The sequence below is a fragment of the Acanthochromis polyacanthus genome, chromosome 11 (genome assembly GCF_021347895.1).
Source record: "Acanthochromis polyacanthus isolate Apoly-LR-REF ecotype Palm Island chromosome 11, KAUST_Apoly_ChrSc, whole genome shotgun sequence".
Lineage (NCBI taxonomy): Eukaryota > Metazoa > Chordata > Actinopteri > Pomacentridae > Acanthochromis > Acanthochromis polyacanthus.
The window spans coordinates 22345279-22361870 of record NC_067123.1 but is presented as its reverse complement, the minus strand read 5'-3'; the positions used below and the strand labels follow the sequence as shown (position 1 = coordinate 22361870).

Genomic DNA, 16592 nt, shown 5'->3' with positions numbered 1-16592 from the left:
TAAGGGAAGTGGAGTCCTCCTTGTTCAGTGTCTGATTGAGATGTTGCTACCAGAATTTCTCTGATTTACCAGGATGGCCTTGATCTCTGATCCCTAAAAGTTTTTTTGTGGGTACATCTATATCAAATGGTCACATTCTATAGTGCTGTGATTTTATCCATCGGAAATGATACGACTAATCAGCCTTGGCAGAGTGCTGCGCCCTCCGAGTGCCTTTCTTGTTAGTCAGCATTTGCCACTTTCATTGCCAGCCAGAATTTGTCAAAAATTTAAATTATAAGACATTGGTATGAATAACTTTACATGAAAATGTCAATTTTTAGGTCAAGTGGTAAATGTTGTCCCATGAGTGAAAAGAAAAACTGACAAAAACACTCAAAATTAGCTAAGTATATGTTGTTTTGCATTACTATGTTGCTGTTTGAGCTTTAAATCTTAAAACATTCCCTTAAAATGCTACTGATTCAGTAACTTCAGTCAATAATTAGGAAAACGTGTCACATTAGTTGTATTATTTTCAAATCTGCATGCAAATCCAGAAATATTTCCCTCCACCGAGTCAACATGTTTACACCTTAAGGGAATAACAAGCAACTGAATACATCACGACTCAAAGGAAACACGGTCATTAAAGGGTTGCAACATAACTTTATTTGTTTTGAACAGTATTTCCACTGAACAACTTTAAATTCAATATATTTTCTTTACATTTTTTTTATATTGTTGCTGTTTCCTGTATGCATTTTTTTTCATGTTCATGTTTGTGTGTCATGTTCAGTTGAAGTGTATTAGTTTCTCGTCACTCATTCCATACCGTCGGTAAAGTCAAGTCAAGTCACAGTTTAAGATGGGTAATTTTGAGCAATGAAAATCATAAACAAGAATAGAGAAAATAAATACATGTAAAGAAATGAGAGGACCAGAGCAGAGAAACTCATCAGGGACTGGTCAGTGATGGCATATGAAAAGTATTTCTTTTTTTCTTTTTTTTTTTTACAAACATGTAGCATTGTAAACATTTGTAGCGTAGACATTACTCGACTAAGCCAGGCGTGGCTTTAGATTTTGATAAAGACACGAACAGCTTCTAGGACGGAAGACAAGTCAGATTTGAGATATTTCGCGATGTCTGTTCAATCCCCTACAGGTAACAAGGTTCCTGATCATGCAGCCTGACTAGGACAAACTTTTACTCTAAACACAATTATCCAAAAATATAGCCCAGAATATCCTGACCAGGAAAAAGATCAAGAAAAAAGCAGAAAAGGCTTGTATCCTCACTTCCTATTTTATAGTTTTCCTGTGACAAGTTCTAATGAGGCTTTTTCTCCACTTCTCAGAAGTGATTAGAATTGCATCTGAATCCCTGTCAATGTATCAGAACATACATATAGTTTAAATTATAACACTTTTTAATGTAAATCACTGCAGTATTTCTGAATCCCAGATTTTTATCTTAGAAAAATGTCAAGTAGTTGCCCTCTGTTCACTCCAACGCAGTGGAAGGAGTGTCACCTGTGAGGGCTGTTCATGTGGGTGGATCTTTGCCTCCGGGGTGCCTGATTTTGGACAATATTATTGCAGTCTTCTGGATTATTTTGCTGATTTTCTTAAACAGTACATACATTTGAGAAGAAAGAAATCTTAGGAGAGAGGGACTGATCTATTGCAGCTTCTAATGAAAAGAAGCGAGATTAAATGGCCTGAAGCAATCTCAGTCATTGTGACTGGGTCAACACAAGCCAATAACGACCGAAAACAAAACGAGTAAATCATTTCAATCAGCCTTCAGGATGAAAAAACTTTGGTAAACTAACTTTAACAATAAGGTTAGTACCTGCTATGATAGTCGCTTAAAGTTTCCACAATTTGCATCATGTGCCTCATCTAAGTACTACAACGTCCGTCAGCGCAGACTTCCTTTTCCGCCGTAACCGCAGGAAAATGCAAAATGTTACGCTCTACTGTATCCGGCATGAAAATCAGCTCTTTGATTCCAAATATTTGCAGCTTAGCTATATGCACAGTGAAAACCATCAGAAGACTGTAACAGTGGGGACCATCACACCAATGGACTGCAGCTGCAAAGTAGCTGGAAATAAATCAGTTGTATGCAGGTAATAGAGTCCTTTCCCTCCCCAGACAATTAGACTTCCTTAATTAAATCCCATATTTCGGTGCCCACAGTAAAGAAAGCCACTTTTCCAAGAAACAATGGCAAATAATGTAACTTTAAAGATAAGGAAAATAGAGCAGCAATGTTTTGCACAAAATGTGTGCACATCAAGTAAATAAAAGATAAAAAGAAAAAAAAAATCTATAAGTCAAAGACAGATACATAAGAACCTCCAGTCTTTGTTGGTCGGATTGGCACTTTTGTGAACAGGAGTGCATTTTCAGTTTTCAGAAATATAAATATTGTTTTCCTGCTTGATGCACCGATTTTTTTTTTAAACTTTGCAATTCTGGCATTATTGTTAGGCCAAGCACAGAATTGGCCGTGAAATCGAAGACTTCAGTTATAAATGCTGCTCTACACATCTGTCATGTAGAGGTAAGTTCTTGATGCCTCAATTTATTCATGATTGACCTCTTATGTCTACCGGGAGCACGCGTGTTTCTGTGGATAACATCTCAAACTCATGACAAAGGACAGTCTCCTAAAAATCACGTACTCATCTGTGAATTAATGCTTGAACCACTGCAAGTAATAACATCTCAGACCAGGACATTATGCACTCAAGTCGACGGCTTGTGTAATATTAGCATATGGAAATAATAGACACTGCTGCACCCAATACATGCTCTCAACAAGACAAAGGGTTTTTTTTTTTTTGTCAAAAAAGAACACACAATATTCAGCAGACTGATCCAGTCATATTTTTGCGAGGAGAAACTTCGTTAATTTCGTGTGAGGGCTACATCAGTAATCCACAGAACAGGGGCTCCCAGACTTGATTGGGACATAGTCCATAGAGTCAATCAACCTCTCCCTCACACAGTGCCCGTCAGTCAAACATCACACGACCACAGTTTCTGCTCCATCCACAAAGCCTGAACACTGACCTGAGACCGGCTTCAATCCCAGGTCAAGGTCCGCACGACCGAATTGGCCATCATAAGTCATGTGGCTAGAAACAACAAAAAAAGTTTCCAAAAAGATGCTTCTGACTTCAAGAAGCATCCCTTTTCATTGTCTCAATCAAAACAGAAAACTGTCTCAATTATAAACGGAACCAAGGGCGACACTTTTCAAAATAAAGAAAATGGAATATGTGCTCAGAAACAAAAACAACAGCCCAAGTGGCTATTTTCACAATTTGGAAAGAAGTGAGCTTCAAAAATAAAACGAAAAGAATCACTATTTGAAACCAAAGATTATGGAAACTATTTTACTTGCTGCTAGCCCACTCATCTGTGTGAGGTGTGTGTACAGTGTCTGCTGGTGTTGTATGCAAGTGTGCATGAAGTGTGCGCAAATATATATATCTATATATATATGCAAATACACAAAATTCAAATATAGACTCATACTTGAATTTTTGTTGGCAGTTAGGCTTGTCACTTATCTCTGATATATCCCTAGCCAAACTCTGATTGTTACTAGACCCCGAGGGGACAAGAAGCCGCACAGACTTTTCTTGGCTATTTACATCAATACCTATACAAATCACAATGGACCCATGCAATGTCATTATCAGCCGTCATCCCCATACTTCAAAATATAGTGATACAAAATGCCATGGTTATAGATCAACTCTACCACTATACAGAACACCATCACCACACGATCACTGTTAACGCCACCAAACCAATTCGTTACAGCCCCGTTCCTGCTTTCGATCCCAAATGGTGTATAAGAGCGACGCCCAGCAAGCGTAATGTCTCGCAGTGTTCCCTTCACACTGTTCTCCGTCTGCGCCAGCTGTGTTTGGCCAGGGATACTCAGTGACAGTAGGCAGGGTAATAAAACACCATGCAAAACCCTACCGCATACAGCTGGGGAGGGGAAAGGGGGGCACGGGGCGTAGCGACCCAGCAGCAACCCGTTTAAACTAGGGTTCAGTGAAATGACAAAATCAGAAACGCCGCGTCCTATGCAATTTCCATGACTCCGAGAGGTATGTCGCCCTACTTTTAAACATCTGCCGTCCTTTGAACGTATTTAAATATAAAAATAAGTTTGGTTTGCTGCTGCTGCTGCTACCACCGCTGGCTTCCTCTCGCACCTAAATCCCCAACTATGCCTCGTTTAATAGTTAGATCACTTCATAATTCAAATGTATCGTTATTAATAACCAGCACACGACGAACATTGGATCTCTAACTATTCCACCCTCGATTTTTTTTTTTAACCTTTTAACCTATCCTCTAAAAGCCCAGTCCCCTTCACAATATCCCATTCACCAATATCCCATTCAGAGCCCTTCCTAAGTTTAGATTATTCTGTTTTCTGAAGTTTCACACTTCTTCCCACCCATTCCCTCCCCCAACAAATTTCCCCCCTTATAAAATGTTGATGGAGAGAGAGAGGGAGAGAGGAAAAAAAAAGATCACACTTCTTAGCTTGGGCATCAGACTCAGGGCATCTCTGGGTGGACATTTATGCATCTAAACTCTATATTTTGTTTCCCCCACCAGCAGATATGCAGAGACCAGCCCTCAGCGCACTCATCAGGGTTCCTCTTGGTAGCAAGCCAAGCGCATTCCATCCAAGAAAAGGAACGAAAAAAAAAATCACAAGCACTAAAAACAGAGCAGATAAATAAGGATTGGGGGGGGGAAATAGTTATTCAACTAAAAAGGGATCACAAGTTGTTTTTTTTTTTGATGAATTGCACTAAGTCAGAGTGACATCAAGAGCTGGGCATATTTCACCCCGTGCACCCCAGTCTGTAGAATCTGCATGGGAATGCATGGGGAATCCTAAAAAGAGGAATGTCCCATTGGAAAAGAAATTAAAGTGTATATAAAAGACATTTACCAACAAACCACCATTACTGCCAATGAGAGAATCTAAGAGATATCAAATGGCAGGAAGATGCCTGTGTGTGCGTTTGAAGCCAGGGCAGACTCGCACATTGGGCTATGAGGTGGTTCATCTTCTGAACGTAATGGAGTTTGTGTGGCGTGCTCCCTTTGGCCGGGAAACACAAGAGTCTGCCCCGCAAGAAGTCGGTCCACTGGCTGGATGAATGAAGAAAGATGGGCATTTTTAGGCTGGACAGCGGACAGTTTTAGCTTTCCTCCTAGGGTGGGGGTGTGTGTTTTTGGGACGATGGTGGTGGCGGACCAGGTAAGTGGGCATGGTGGTATGACTCAGGCATCTAGGGCCCCTCCAAGGGATGGGAAGGTATAGAGGGGGGAAAGTGGTGCATTTTAGAGGAGGGGGCTGCTGACTTATAGCTGGAAGCCCTCCATGGGGGCCTCCTGCTGGGGGAAGAGGAACTGCTGGTTGGCCTGGTCCACCTGAGGAGCGAGACTGCTGTCCTCGTCCTCCACCCCGAAGTAGTGCTCGATGAGGTCGAAGGCCTTCTGGTAGATCTCCTGGTTGTCGTGGCTCTGGAGGAACTCTATCTTGTCGAGACCTGCAAAAGCAAGTAGAAGAAGAAGAGTGTCCATCAGCAAAATGGATACTTTTATCTTAAGAGAAAAAAAAATGCTAAAATTGTCAAGTTAGGAAGATTCTTAAACTGATGTATACTTAAATTACAAAGATTTTTAAATTTTAGCTTATATAATTTATTGTCATTTACCCATGAATAAAAACTAAAAAGGAGTCTAAAAATGTTTACTCCTCAAATCATTTAATTTGGTATAAGTGCTCAGCTATCATGCTGGATAGTTAACAGTTAAAGTACTCAAATAATGAACAGCTCTACTCTTTGGGTGGCACTTCTTAACCCTCTGAAAGCCTAAGTATTTTCTGAGAGTTTTTGTACTCCATCAACGAACACGGCGGAGTTGTGTGACGATCAGCGTAGGTTTGTCGGTCTGTCAGCAACATGACTCAAAAACGACAAACAGATTTGGACAAAATTTTTAGGGAAGGTCAGAAATGACACAAGGGACCACCTGATAGATTTTGCCAGTGATGCGGCTTTATAGTCTGGATCCACAGATTTGTTTAAGATTTCGCCATCATTGCGAGATAGCGGCCCAGAGTCAGCACCATGTCAGCTACCTGCTGATGATCACATGATTGTGATCCTGCTACAAATCGACCGTTGTGGAATTATCGGTCAGAAATGACACAAGGAGCAACTGATTAATTTGTGGGGGTGTTTTCAAGTCTCATTAATTCCCACCACCCGTTACATATTTAGGTCACACAATTCGTTATCTGTACATAACGTACACATGTATAACACGTGCTCAGCGCAAGGTCATTTTGTTTGTGGGTTCATGTATATTAAATGGCCACATTCTGTTGCCATAATTTCTGATCATCAATAACTAATAAAGAATTTCTGCATTTCTGACAACAACATAATGGGGGAATGAACGGTCTTGCACTCCTAAGTGCTTTTATGTTTCTAACCCTGTCACATTTTGACTCACTATGGGTTCATTTACACTGTAATATAATATTCTGCACCTCTAAGGAAGCACAGGTTGTACTAAAGACAACTCAAAAATGTCTTTGGTGCTGCTTGACAGTTACATCATAAATCACTCAATAAAAGAAGAAAAGGCAAGTTGATTTTTTTAAAAATTACTTTACAAAAACTAAGAGGGAGAGGGAGAAAGCTGTCCAGCATGAGTGGCCGATGGGAGGCTTATAGCCGCATCCTACATCCAGTGAGTCACACTGCAGCATTAGTAGCACCTGTGGGTGTCACCAATACTGGAAAAAGAACAGTTTTTAAACAGAAAAGCTTCTTACAGATGAATAGTTTTAAGACAGAAAGTTGATAATACAACAATTATTCACGCTTTTACAATTTCTAGGTAACTTTGGTAATATTTTCAGAGATAATATGTCTTTCAAATCTGCCAGCAGGTTTGGGGGTTCAGGGGGTTAACAAAATGATCACCACTTGCTTGTCATTAGTTGGTTAATCTCAAATCTTCCAGGCGTCACCCTTGTATTCATTACATTCATTATGGATTGCAACCACTGACTTTTACTGCCATATGATGGTACTCTTTGAAAGAGAGAATATACAGAACTTTAACTTCCAGTAATGCTGCATGACACAGAGCACACCAAATCCACATCATATGTTTTTTCAGTTTGCATGCGTTGGTGTGGCTTTTCTGCATGTTACCATAAGCTTCTTCAATGAGGCTGCAGTAAGGATTAACTCCGGTGCCGTTGTTCTCCTGCTTGGCCTCCTGCTCGCCCAGCCTCAAGATGTTTTCAAGGCCGTTGAGAGCGACCTGAACAATCTTAGAATCCATCACGGTCAGCAAGTCACACAGCGGCTTAATGCAGCCCAGGTTCACCAGATATCTGTGTGCAAACAGAAGCACAAACAGGACAGATGTTTGACGATGGTTTCAGTGGAACATGCTTTCAGATGTTTTAGAACAAGGAAACAACTCCACTTAAAATACAGTTTTCTTCACATTAATCTGACTACTATACACAGCTTTATTCGGGTGTAAAGATGTATTGAAATTATTTCCCATAGTTTATCTAATTAATTTCATTTATCATCCAAGTTTTCAGCACATAGGGCACCTCCCTGTGCATGTCATTGCAAAAGACAAATTTTCACTTTTCTAATTACCCAGTTTCCCAATGGAGATCTTCACTTTCAGCAAGTGTTTTAATGTGCTTTATTTTCTCACAACAGACACACCAGCACTGTACAGCAGCACTAAAACATATTTATCCAGAACTATGGTTAAAGGACTTGTGCGAATTCCTGCACAAATGGTGTAAAAGTGCAGTCAGGAATATGTGTCAGCACAAGTGGTTAGAAACTAGATCGCTTAGAAGCTCTTCAAGCTATTCTGTCTGTTGTACTTCTACACGACTCTACACTGGTAGTGATGTGATTAGTTTACTGAAATAAGAGATAACAACTAACACTGTAATCCATATCAGTCATGCTACTTACTGAGTACATGGCATAAAATATGCCATTTACTTTTAAACTAACCTGATCTGTTCTGGTGTTCCTCCAGATGTGGCGTTGGTGATGGCCCAGGCAGCCTCTTTCCTGGTTCTGAATTCAGCTTTCTGTAGAATGTCGATCAGTACTGGGAAGATGTTGGCATCTATTACCGTCTGCAGAGAGAGATAAGAAAAGAGATCGAGGCAAGTCTCATAAAAGAGCTTCAGCATGGTCATAGCATTCTTAATTTAGTAAACTGCAGACTTGGTGGTCAGGGCTGTTAAGATAAAAAAAAAAAGTAAACAGTGGGTAAAAACCTCACGTTATTGCAAGCTACTGTGCTGCAGATGTATGAATAGAGGGACGTATCCATCTCTGCGAGTGGACTTCAGAAATCAATTTCAAATCAAGCATGTAATCATTACTATAAATAAATCCTGAGAATATGACAGACTAATAGAATCAGATAAAAATCACATTAATTCATTCCATCACAGAGAGTGACAGAATTCATTAAATATGTGCACATGGGTGTTCAACCGTGTATTAAAAGGTCTGTCTACCATGGGCTTGTCCTGCTGTAGACATCAGCAGTGATCATACAGAGATGAAAATAATGTGCACTGTTGACATTAACACATTAAATGTGATGTGCAGTTAGGTGGGAACATACAAACAATCATTAACACTGTTTTTGGCAAAAATCTAATTACTATAATGCTATTCATTTTGACATTCATGTCATTATTACTAAACAATACAGTACCAAAGAGCTTCAGAAGCCATGGCTGGGAAGGATTACATGAGGAAAATGTCACACAGTACGAAACCACAAGTAACACATCTATTAATTACAGTAACTACAGTGTGCAACCTCAAATCAGTATCATAACCTATGCTTTTTTCTGGATCAAAACATGCCACAAAGGCAGAATGCCTGAAAATGTTACAAATATTTCAGTATTATGATGATGAATCATTGTGGATGACATATATATTTAAAAAAAAAATCCCTATCTGTTTTACAAGCAGCAAAAAAACAAAAAAAGCACCTGTAGTTACAGTGATAACACTTGATTGCATAAGGAAATAAGGTTTAACTCGAAGGCAGCAACCATTTTATACATTTATTCATTGCTTTTTCAAGCATCAACATGGACTTTGGCACGTCCTGGGCTTGTTGATTATGGTTTGACTAACAGAGATACTGATTTCCATGGGAACGTGGGTTTTCGTCAGGCTGTCTCCAATTTATTAATAAACGTGTGTGTGTCACCTGTATTGTGCTCTGTTTCCTGCTGTAATGTTTGAGATGGTCCAGCATGCCTCTTTGCGGATGGACTCTTTAGCGCTGCTAAGAAGGTGCAGCAGACAGGGCAGGGCTGAGCAGTTCAACACCACCTATAAACAGCAAAGCAGAGGATAAAACCATACAAAAGCCATTTATAAATAGGCTCACCATTAAGTACACTGGAATAAACAATCAGTTTTTTTTTTCTTACTAATAACTAGGAACAGTGCAGTCAGAGCCAAATATTACGTAGAGCTATGCTACTGCATTGAGTGAAATATTCTTATATTGTGATCATCCTGGTTTACAACCAAACTTGTCAAATGAGCCATCATTGTGACCTCAAATGAAAGATACTGCTAGACTACATCCACACATCCAACAGCTTTCATTATAAAACTGTGTTTTAAAACAACCTTTGTCCAGATGACAGTTTCAGCAACATTTCTGAGAATAATCTATGCATGTAAAAATGCCCCAAAAAACACATATCATGATCCTACAGTTGGCATTCAGTCTAATTTGCTTTCTATAGGAAAAAATAAATTAAATAAAAAAGGTAGTCAATGCCTATAGAAACAAATAAACGGGCAGTTAGGCCCAATCAGAACATGAACCAAGATGCCTGCATCACCAAAAAGTCCTAGTTTTAGATGTCCTTAAATGACAGAGTAGCATGGATGGTAGGCATAAACGTAGCAAAAGATATGCATTTTAAAACAATTCACATTAGCAGGGATGTAGCCTTACAGACTGCAAATGCAGCTGCAGGGTTCTTTACAATGAACTACACTTGCGCTCTAGACAGAAGTCAATTAATACAACTTAAAGCTCTATTGTGTGTGTTGTTTTTTGTTTTATAAAATTATCGGCCTTATTGTGTTCGACAGGCAAAGACAGAACCATGAAACAAACTTTATTCTCACCTGTGTTTGGGATGTCATCTCCAGTGACAATGTTTCCGACAGCTCTCAAGGCAGGGGAGGCCACCTTATAGTCAGTGTGCCTGCAGAAAAGCACGTTTAATAGAGGGGGCATGTTCAAAAATTTATAGATCAAATTTACTGCGACAGAAACAACACAGAGTAAATTTTGAACTTACATGAGTAGTTCTACAAGGCGCCGGCAGACACCAGAGTCAATGACAGCCTGGATCTTGTCGTTGGGGCCATCTGAGAGGTAGGACAGAGCCCAGCAGGCATCTGCCAGCAAGTCTGGGTCACTGCTAAATAAAAGCCTGGACAGCACTGGCAGACAGGGTGACACCTGGACCGGACAAACAGAACGGATATTTACATTCAGAAACAACATTAATTCAACACTGCCAATGAATTAAGTTAAAACTTTTCAGGATAGCGGTTCAGGGGAAAAGCAGCTTGGCTTGGTGTTGAAATAGAAACACAGAGCAGGAGGTTTTCAGAACATTACTCAAATCAACTGAAAAGAGTCTGCACAAATTTCCTGCATTTTTGCACATTGAAAAACGGCTTTCTGATGCGACAGTACCAGGAAAATGTAGATAAGCAGTACATACTGTTCAAGAAACTACTGAAGACTAAAATGTAGAGATATTGAAAATATTTACATCCTATTCTTTAATTATGAGTGTCTTTGTGTTGACATGATGAGGCAAGGCGGTACCTTTTCAAAAGCAGGTGGCGGGTTTTTTCCTCTACAGAGATTAGACAGAGCCCACACTGCATTCCTTGTCATGGTCAATCTAGTGGATTTGGTCAGAAGCCTGAAATCCCCAAATAAAACAAAACAGGGGAAAGAAAGATTGCATGAGAAAAATGTTACAAGCAGAAAAACTGAATGCTTGATTAAGGTATGAAACTTACATTAATAGTGGTGGAAGGATGTTGCAGTTCAGCACATAGTCCCTGCACACTGCACTATCCCCTGCAATATTACCCAAGGCCCACACAGCCTGAAGACAAAGTAACACACAAAAACATTGGTATTTTATCTAGCAGCATGGAACAATGCAGTAAAAACGGATAAGCACAACAACCAAGATGAACACAACTTGTCACACCAATCAAAACGTGAAACTGCGTTACTTGTTCTTGGACATCCTCAAAGTCGGAGTTAAGCAGCTCTATGAAGATCGGCACTGCTCCGGCCTCAATCACCGTCTTTGTCTGCAGGATGTTCCTGATGCTATGTTGGTCAGTGCCCAAGCGGCTTCAAACTGCAGCAGCACAAAATGTGATAGAAACAAGACGCATTTAAAGACATTTTCACCATGGAGCACTTCTAACTTATGTTTAATAAATGAAAGCAAATTTTGGATTCCTTACAGCAATATTGGCTCATCTGAACAAGTGAAAATTTGCACTTCAATTCGTTTTACACTGGTAAGCCATTTGGGCATTGGGCATGAGAGGTCAAAGTAACTGCTGTGTGCAGAATGATGGCCAATCAGAACCCTTTCAATGCACTGCTTTGACTTGCTTATAATCAGATAGAGCCTGCATCAACACAATCTCACAGCGTGCTATGCATGGACTGAATGGAATGCATCTGATGCTGTCTGAAAAAGACAGTGTTACTGCACTTTCAGAACCTTCTGTAGAAGTCTCTCACACAGAAGATGTTGTAATAGTGCAGGTGGCGTCTCTATTAACTGACCTGTAGTGTGCAGTTGACGCTCTTCTTCAGAAACTCCACAAACCTCTCCACTACTCCAGGTGTGTTTATGACTTCATCAATTGGTGGGTTAGGCTCTGAAACGAACAGAGGAAAGACTACATAAAGACAATTTTGTCGAGCCTGTGAGGTGTACCGTGACCATTACTACTGGTATATAGAGTCATTCTGACTGCACAACACCCAGCACGTACCTTTGGAAAGTAGTTTTCGGAACTTTTGTGTTGTGGCGAGCTGAAGCTCTGGGTCCTCTGAGAAAAGCATCTCAACCATGTCTCTGGTAATAACTCCTTCCTGCAAGAATACATGTACAAGCACTCTTATCAATTGATCCACTCAGCACAAGCCAGAGGCTTAAAACAGGCTAGAACCATTAACAATCAAACAAAAATGCAATGTAAAACAAACTTGTAGTGTGTCCTGTGTGATCCTCTTATTGTCTATTGTTGAGCGAGGATCATTGGAAAATGAGACACTCACCGTTACTGGAGAGCTGAGGTAAGAGTCAACCAGTGGACTCTCAAACATGGCTTCCTCTTCATTGAGAATATCCACATTCCTCCTCTTGAAAAGCTGCGATAATAAAATTGTGAAAGGTCGCAGAGTTTCAGAGAAGCTAGACTAATTTTATAGCACAAAATCTCAAACAGGGAGACAAAGGATCTAATAAGTGGGTGGACAGATGTGGTATACCTGCTGCTCTCGTTTCTGTTTCCTGAGTTGGATGCCCTCCTCCTCTCTCCGGCGCCTCATCTCTTCTGGGTTCAGTGCTTTGTTCTTGTAGCGGTTCATCCTGTAGTTATCCTTGGCCGGACTGGCTGACGGCTCTGATGGACCACAGGCATATGTACCCATTATGATTAAAGACATAAGCAGGAAACAAATGCAAACATTTGTCTCAGATGAGGTATACTCCAATAGGGAAGTTTAAGTGAACGTGTGACAGACTAAGTTTGCATTTTTCCCCCTGACATCTTTAATAACAGGCCATGATGATGAAACAGTATACACGAATGTCTATATATAAAAATACCTTGTACAAACAAGCTCATGAAAAGTGGACAACACAGCCTAAAATACACACACATACACAAACACACAGCTAAGCTATTCATCAACCAGTCAGCTGGCAGCCAGAACAAACGCATTTATTCAGTGGGGTTAATTCGCAGAGTTAGCATAAACTGGTGCCCACACAGGACTACCCATTCTCAGCATTTGTGCAGTCATGCCACAAGAACAGGGCACCGGGCAGATCCCTGAGTCACCCGGGGGCTACAGGGGCGCGAAATAGAGGTGGGGGACAGCAGTGAAACCTGCCACCACCACTGCAGAATGGTGCCAACCTTATGTGCCAAAAGCTCTCCATCGTAACAGCAGTGGGGCTACAAGGTTAAATATCAGGACAAGTGTCGGAAATTGAGGCCATGTTATGGTTTGAGGGTATTAGCACCACCAGCCTTATGAAGAGCTTATGCATGTGTGTAATGTGTGCAGATGGTGAAGCCACAGGGATGGATGGCACACAAGCACAGGTTGCAGCTGGACGCTCTCATTTCTGTACTATGTTAGTTAGATTAGCTGCTGTATGTGAACCACACTGCCTGTTGGCTGTTTGGGCTGGACGACACAGAAATAGCTCTGCTGAGAGTACATGTCTACACTGGTATTTCAGAAGAGACCCTGTTGACAGCAAGGAGTCTCTGGAGCAAAGCAGAACGGTGGGAGCCGTTCATAAGTTTGTTCACTTAATTAGGGAACAAAAAAAATAAATCCTACAGCTTGTGTCACCATACCATGATCAGAATTTCTGTTTCTATTTCCTACGGTTTGGGTTGGCTGCCATTGATAAATCTGAAAGTATCTGCATGGCTGTATAGTGAAAGCTATTGTCTGGGGGATTTTGGTGACCCAATCAGACCCTTTCATTTGGTCTGATTTAGTGAATCACAACAGCCCAATCTGGTGACAAGCACCAGAAGCACTCCCAAGTCGAGAGCTCTTTTAAGTATGAAAAACTAAGGCATCCTGATACTTTTAATGAGCGCACATTTAGGATCCAGCTAAATTTTTGTGTGCATCATTTCCATTACAGGTTCAATGAACTGAGATACTTTCTGACAGATTGAAAACTGAGGACTGTCCCTTCCCATTTCTCAAATATGTCGTTTGGGCATGTAACTTACCAGCAAGGATGCTGTCAAGTACTACTGTTTAACAGGAAAAACAAGCATATCCTGTTCGGGAATGGTCTGGAAAACATGGGGACCCCTGGTGTCACATGTATATTCTGGCGTATGAGCTAGCAGTCACATTATGCAAATGTCCTCACTGATGTTAGCACTAAATGCACACTTCTGCATCTTTCACGTAAAATTCTAAAGTCGACTGATTTTCACTTTATTGCCGAAAAAGAGTAATTTAGGGTGTTACAGTACTTGTATCATCCTTACTGTGTAATTCTACCGGGTTTGAATAATGGGGATAACGAACCGAGCTAACGCAGCTAAGCTAACATTCGCGTTAGCCGCTGCGCGAACACAAATCTGTGACTATAAATCTTAAATTATGTTGTGTTAAGATATTGAATTGGAACCTTCTGAGTTGCAGAGGTATTTTCTGAAGGTTCTTTCGGCATACCCATCAAACAAACAGCTACAATACGTTTACAATGATCACTACATAGCACTAGCGGTGCACTGCACTTCAACAACTTGCTAACCTTCCCATTGTTAAGACCTCATTGTAAAGAAACACGTCAGTCAAAGTGACTGGCGACTACAATGCTGTAGTTGTCGAAAATTAGGAAACTGACATATCGGCATGATTGATACTCACTTGAGACCTGAGCTATGCGTGTCTGCCCTTCTTAAGCGACACAGCGCGGTGCTAACATAGTTAGCTGTTAGCCAAGTTTTCTCAAGTTGGCTACCAAGCGGTTGTCGTTGTTTTATCTTAAGGGATTTACAGCCAAACGGTCTGTATTACATTCTAACAGAAACAAACACTGTCCCGAGGCCAGGCAATGTGGCGAAAGTTGAAACAGCAAGTGAACCAATGTGAAATAGCAACTCATCTTGCCCTTCTACGCAGCTAAAGTGCTAACTAGCCACCTAGCTAATGAGTTAGCTAACTAGCTAAACAACAGTGATAGGGTGAGGATTTCATAATCATTACTACCGACGACACAGACGAATGTTAAACCAACCGAAGTCATATCTGGACTCTCAGTTTGTCAAACAGCTTACCCATGATGTCCTGTGTAGTTTGACTGTATCAAGTGGTGACGATGTAAATTAATTTTAAACCCTTTCCCACTTCTAGCTGTCGAGAATTTGCTCCTGTAAGCAATATGTCCACCGGACACGGAAACGTCGAAATATAACGCCGAGTTTGTGCCACCAGAGGCCGCCGTAGCTCCACGAAACACATTTACCCTCCGCGAGTCAAGGATATAATAGAGGCAATATGTAATATGTAATAAGGACTGGACTTGTTTTATTCTCAACTGGATGAACTGGTCAAAATGGTTAACATTAAGATTTTTTTCATATTACAGATTATTAGCAAAAGCCTTTATCCTGCACTTGATTGTGTATGTGTGCAGCATTATTCATTATACATGTAATACAATTTTCCCATTGCAAAATGTTACAGTACAGGGCAAGCTCTGAAATTATGAGTGTTTTTGTGTTCACATGATGAGATATGGTTTCTAAAAGCAAGTGGATGATTTTGATATAGCAGAGCTTAGACAGAGCCCCACACTCATAGTCATGGTCAATATAATGGGTGGATTTGGTCAGAAACCTGAAATCACAAAGAAGAACAAAACAATGGATGTGAGATGCATCCATCTGTCCATTATCTATACACTGCTTGATCCTCGTTAGGGTTGTGGTGGGGCTGGAGCCTATGCCAGCTAACTTGGGGTAAAGGCAGGGCACACTACAAACAGTCAGTCTATCACAGGGCTACATATACAGACAAACAATCACACTCACATTCACATGCAATTTAGAATAATCAATTAACCTCAGCATATTTTTGGACTGTGGGAGGAAGTCAGAGTATGCACAGGGAGAACATGCAAACTCCATGCAGAAAGATTCCGGGAAAGCCAGGACACAAACCAGGGCTCTTCTCACTGCAAGATGAAAGTGCTAACCACCAAGCCACTGTGCAGCCCCTCATATTAGAAATATGATACAGGTAGAAAAACTGAAGGCCTGTTTGAGGCATGACTCTAGCTTGTGGCACAGTTCATACGGTCACACTATGTGTTGCTTGTTCTCTGATATCCTCAAAGTCTGAGTTAAGTAGTTGAATGAAGATTGATCACCATCTTTGTCTGTATGGTTGATTCTGATGCTTTGTTTGGTCAGTGCCAAAGCAGCCTCAAACTGCAGTGGCACAAAATGTCTCAAAACAAGTAGTATTTTAAGCCAAATTTAGCTTGGAGCTTTAAGATGTTTCAGTAAGTAGGAGCACACTTTATTTTCCTTGCTGTAGTATTGGCTCATATTTTATTTTATTCTTAAATGGATGCATTGGTCAAAATCGTTAAGAAGAACCATCATTCC

At 40.6% G+C, this 16592-nt stretch overlaps 1 protein-coding gene across 1 annotated transcript; it reads right to left on the bottom strand.

Annotated features, from left to right (window-relative positions):
- Positions 1–2581: 2581 nt before the first annotated feature.
- On the bottom strand, positions 2582–15389 carry kpna6 (karyopherin alpha 6 (importin alpha 7)). The gene is given in 15 exon segments (XM_051955638.1): positions 2582–5588; positions 7272–7456; positions 8112–8245; positions 9348–9467; positions 10273–10363; positions 10460–10623; positions 10999–11098; positions 11199–11287; positions 11421–11506; positions 11509–11551; positions 11992–12086; positions 12204–12303; positions 12490–12582; positions 12703–12836; positions 15258–15389. Coding segments are annotated over 15 exon segments (1626 nt in total). The 5' UTR covers positions 15262–15389; the 3' UTR covers positions 2582–5400.
- Positions 15390–16592: the final 1203 nt, after the last annotated feature.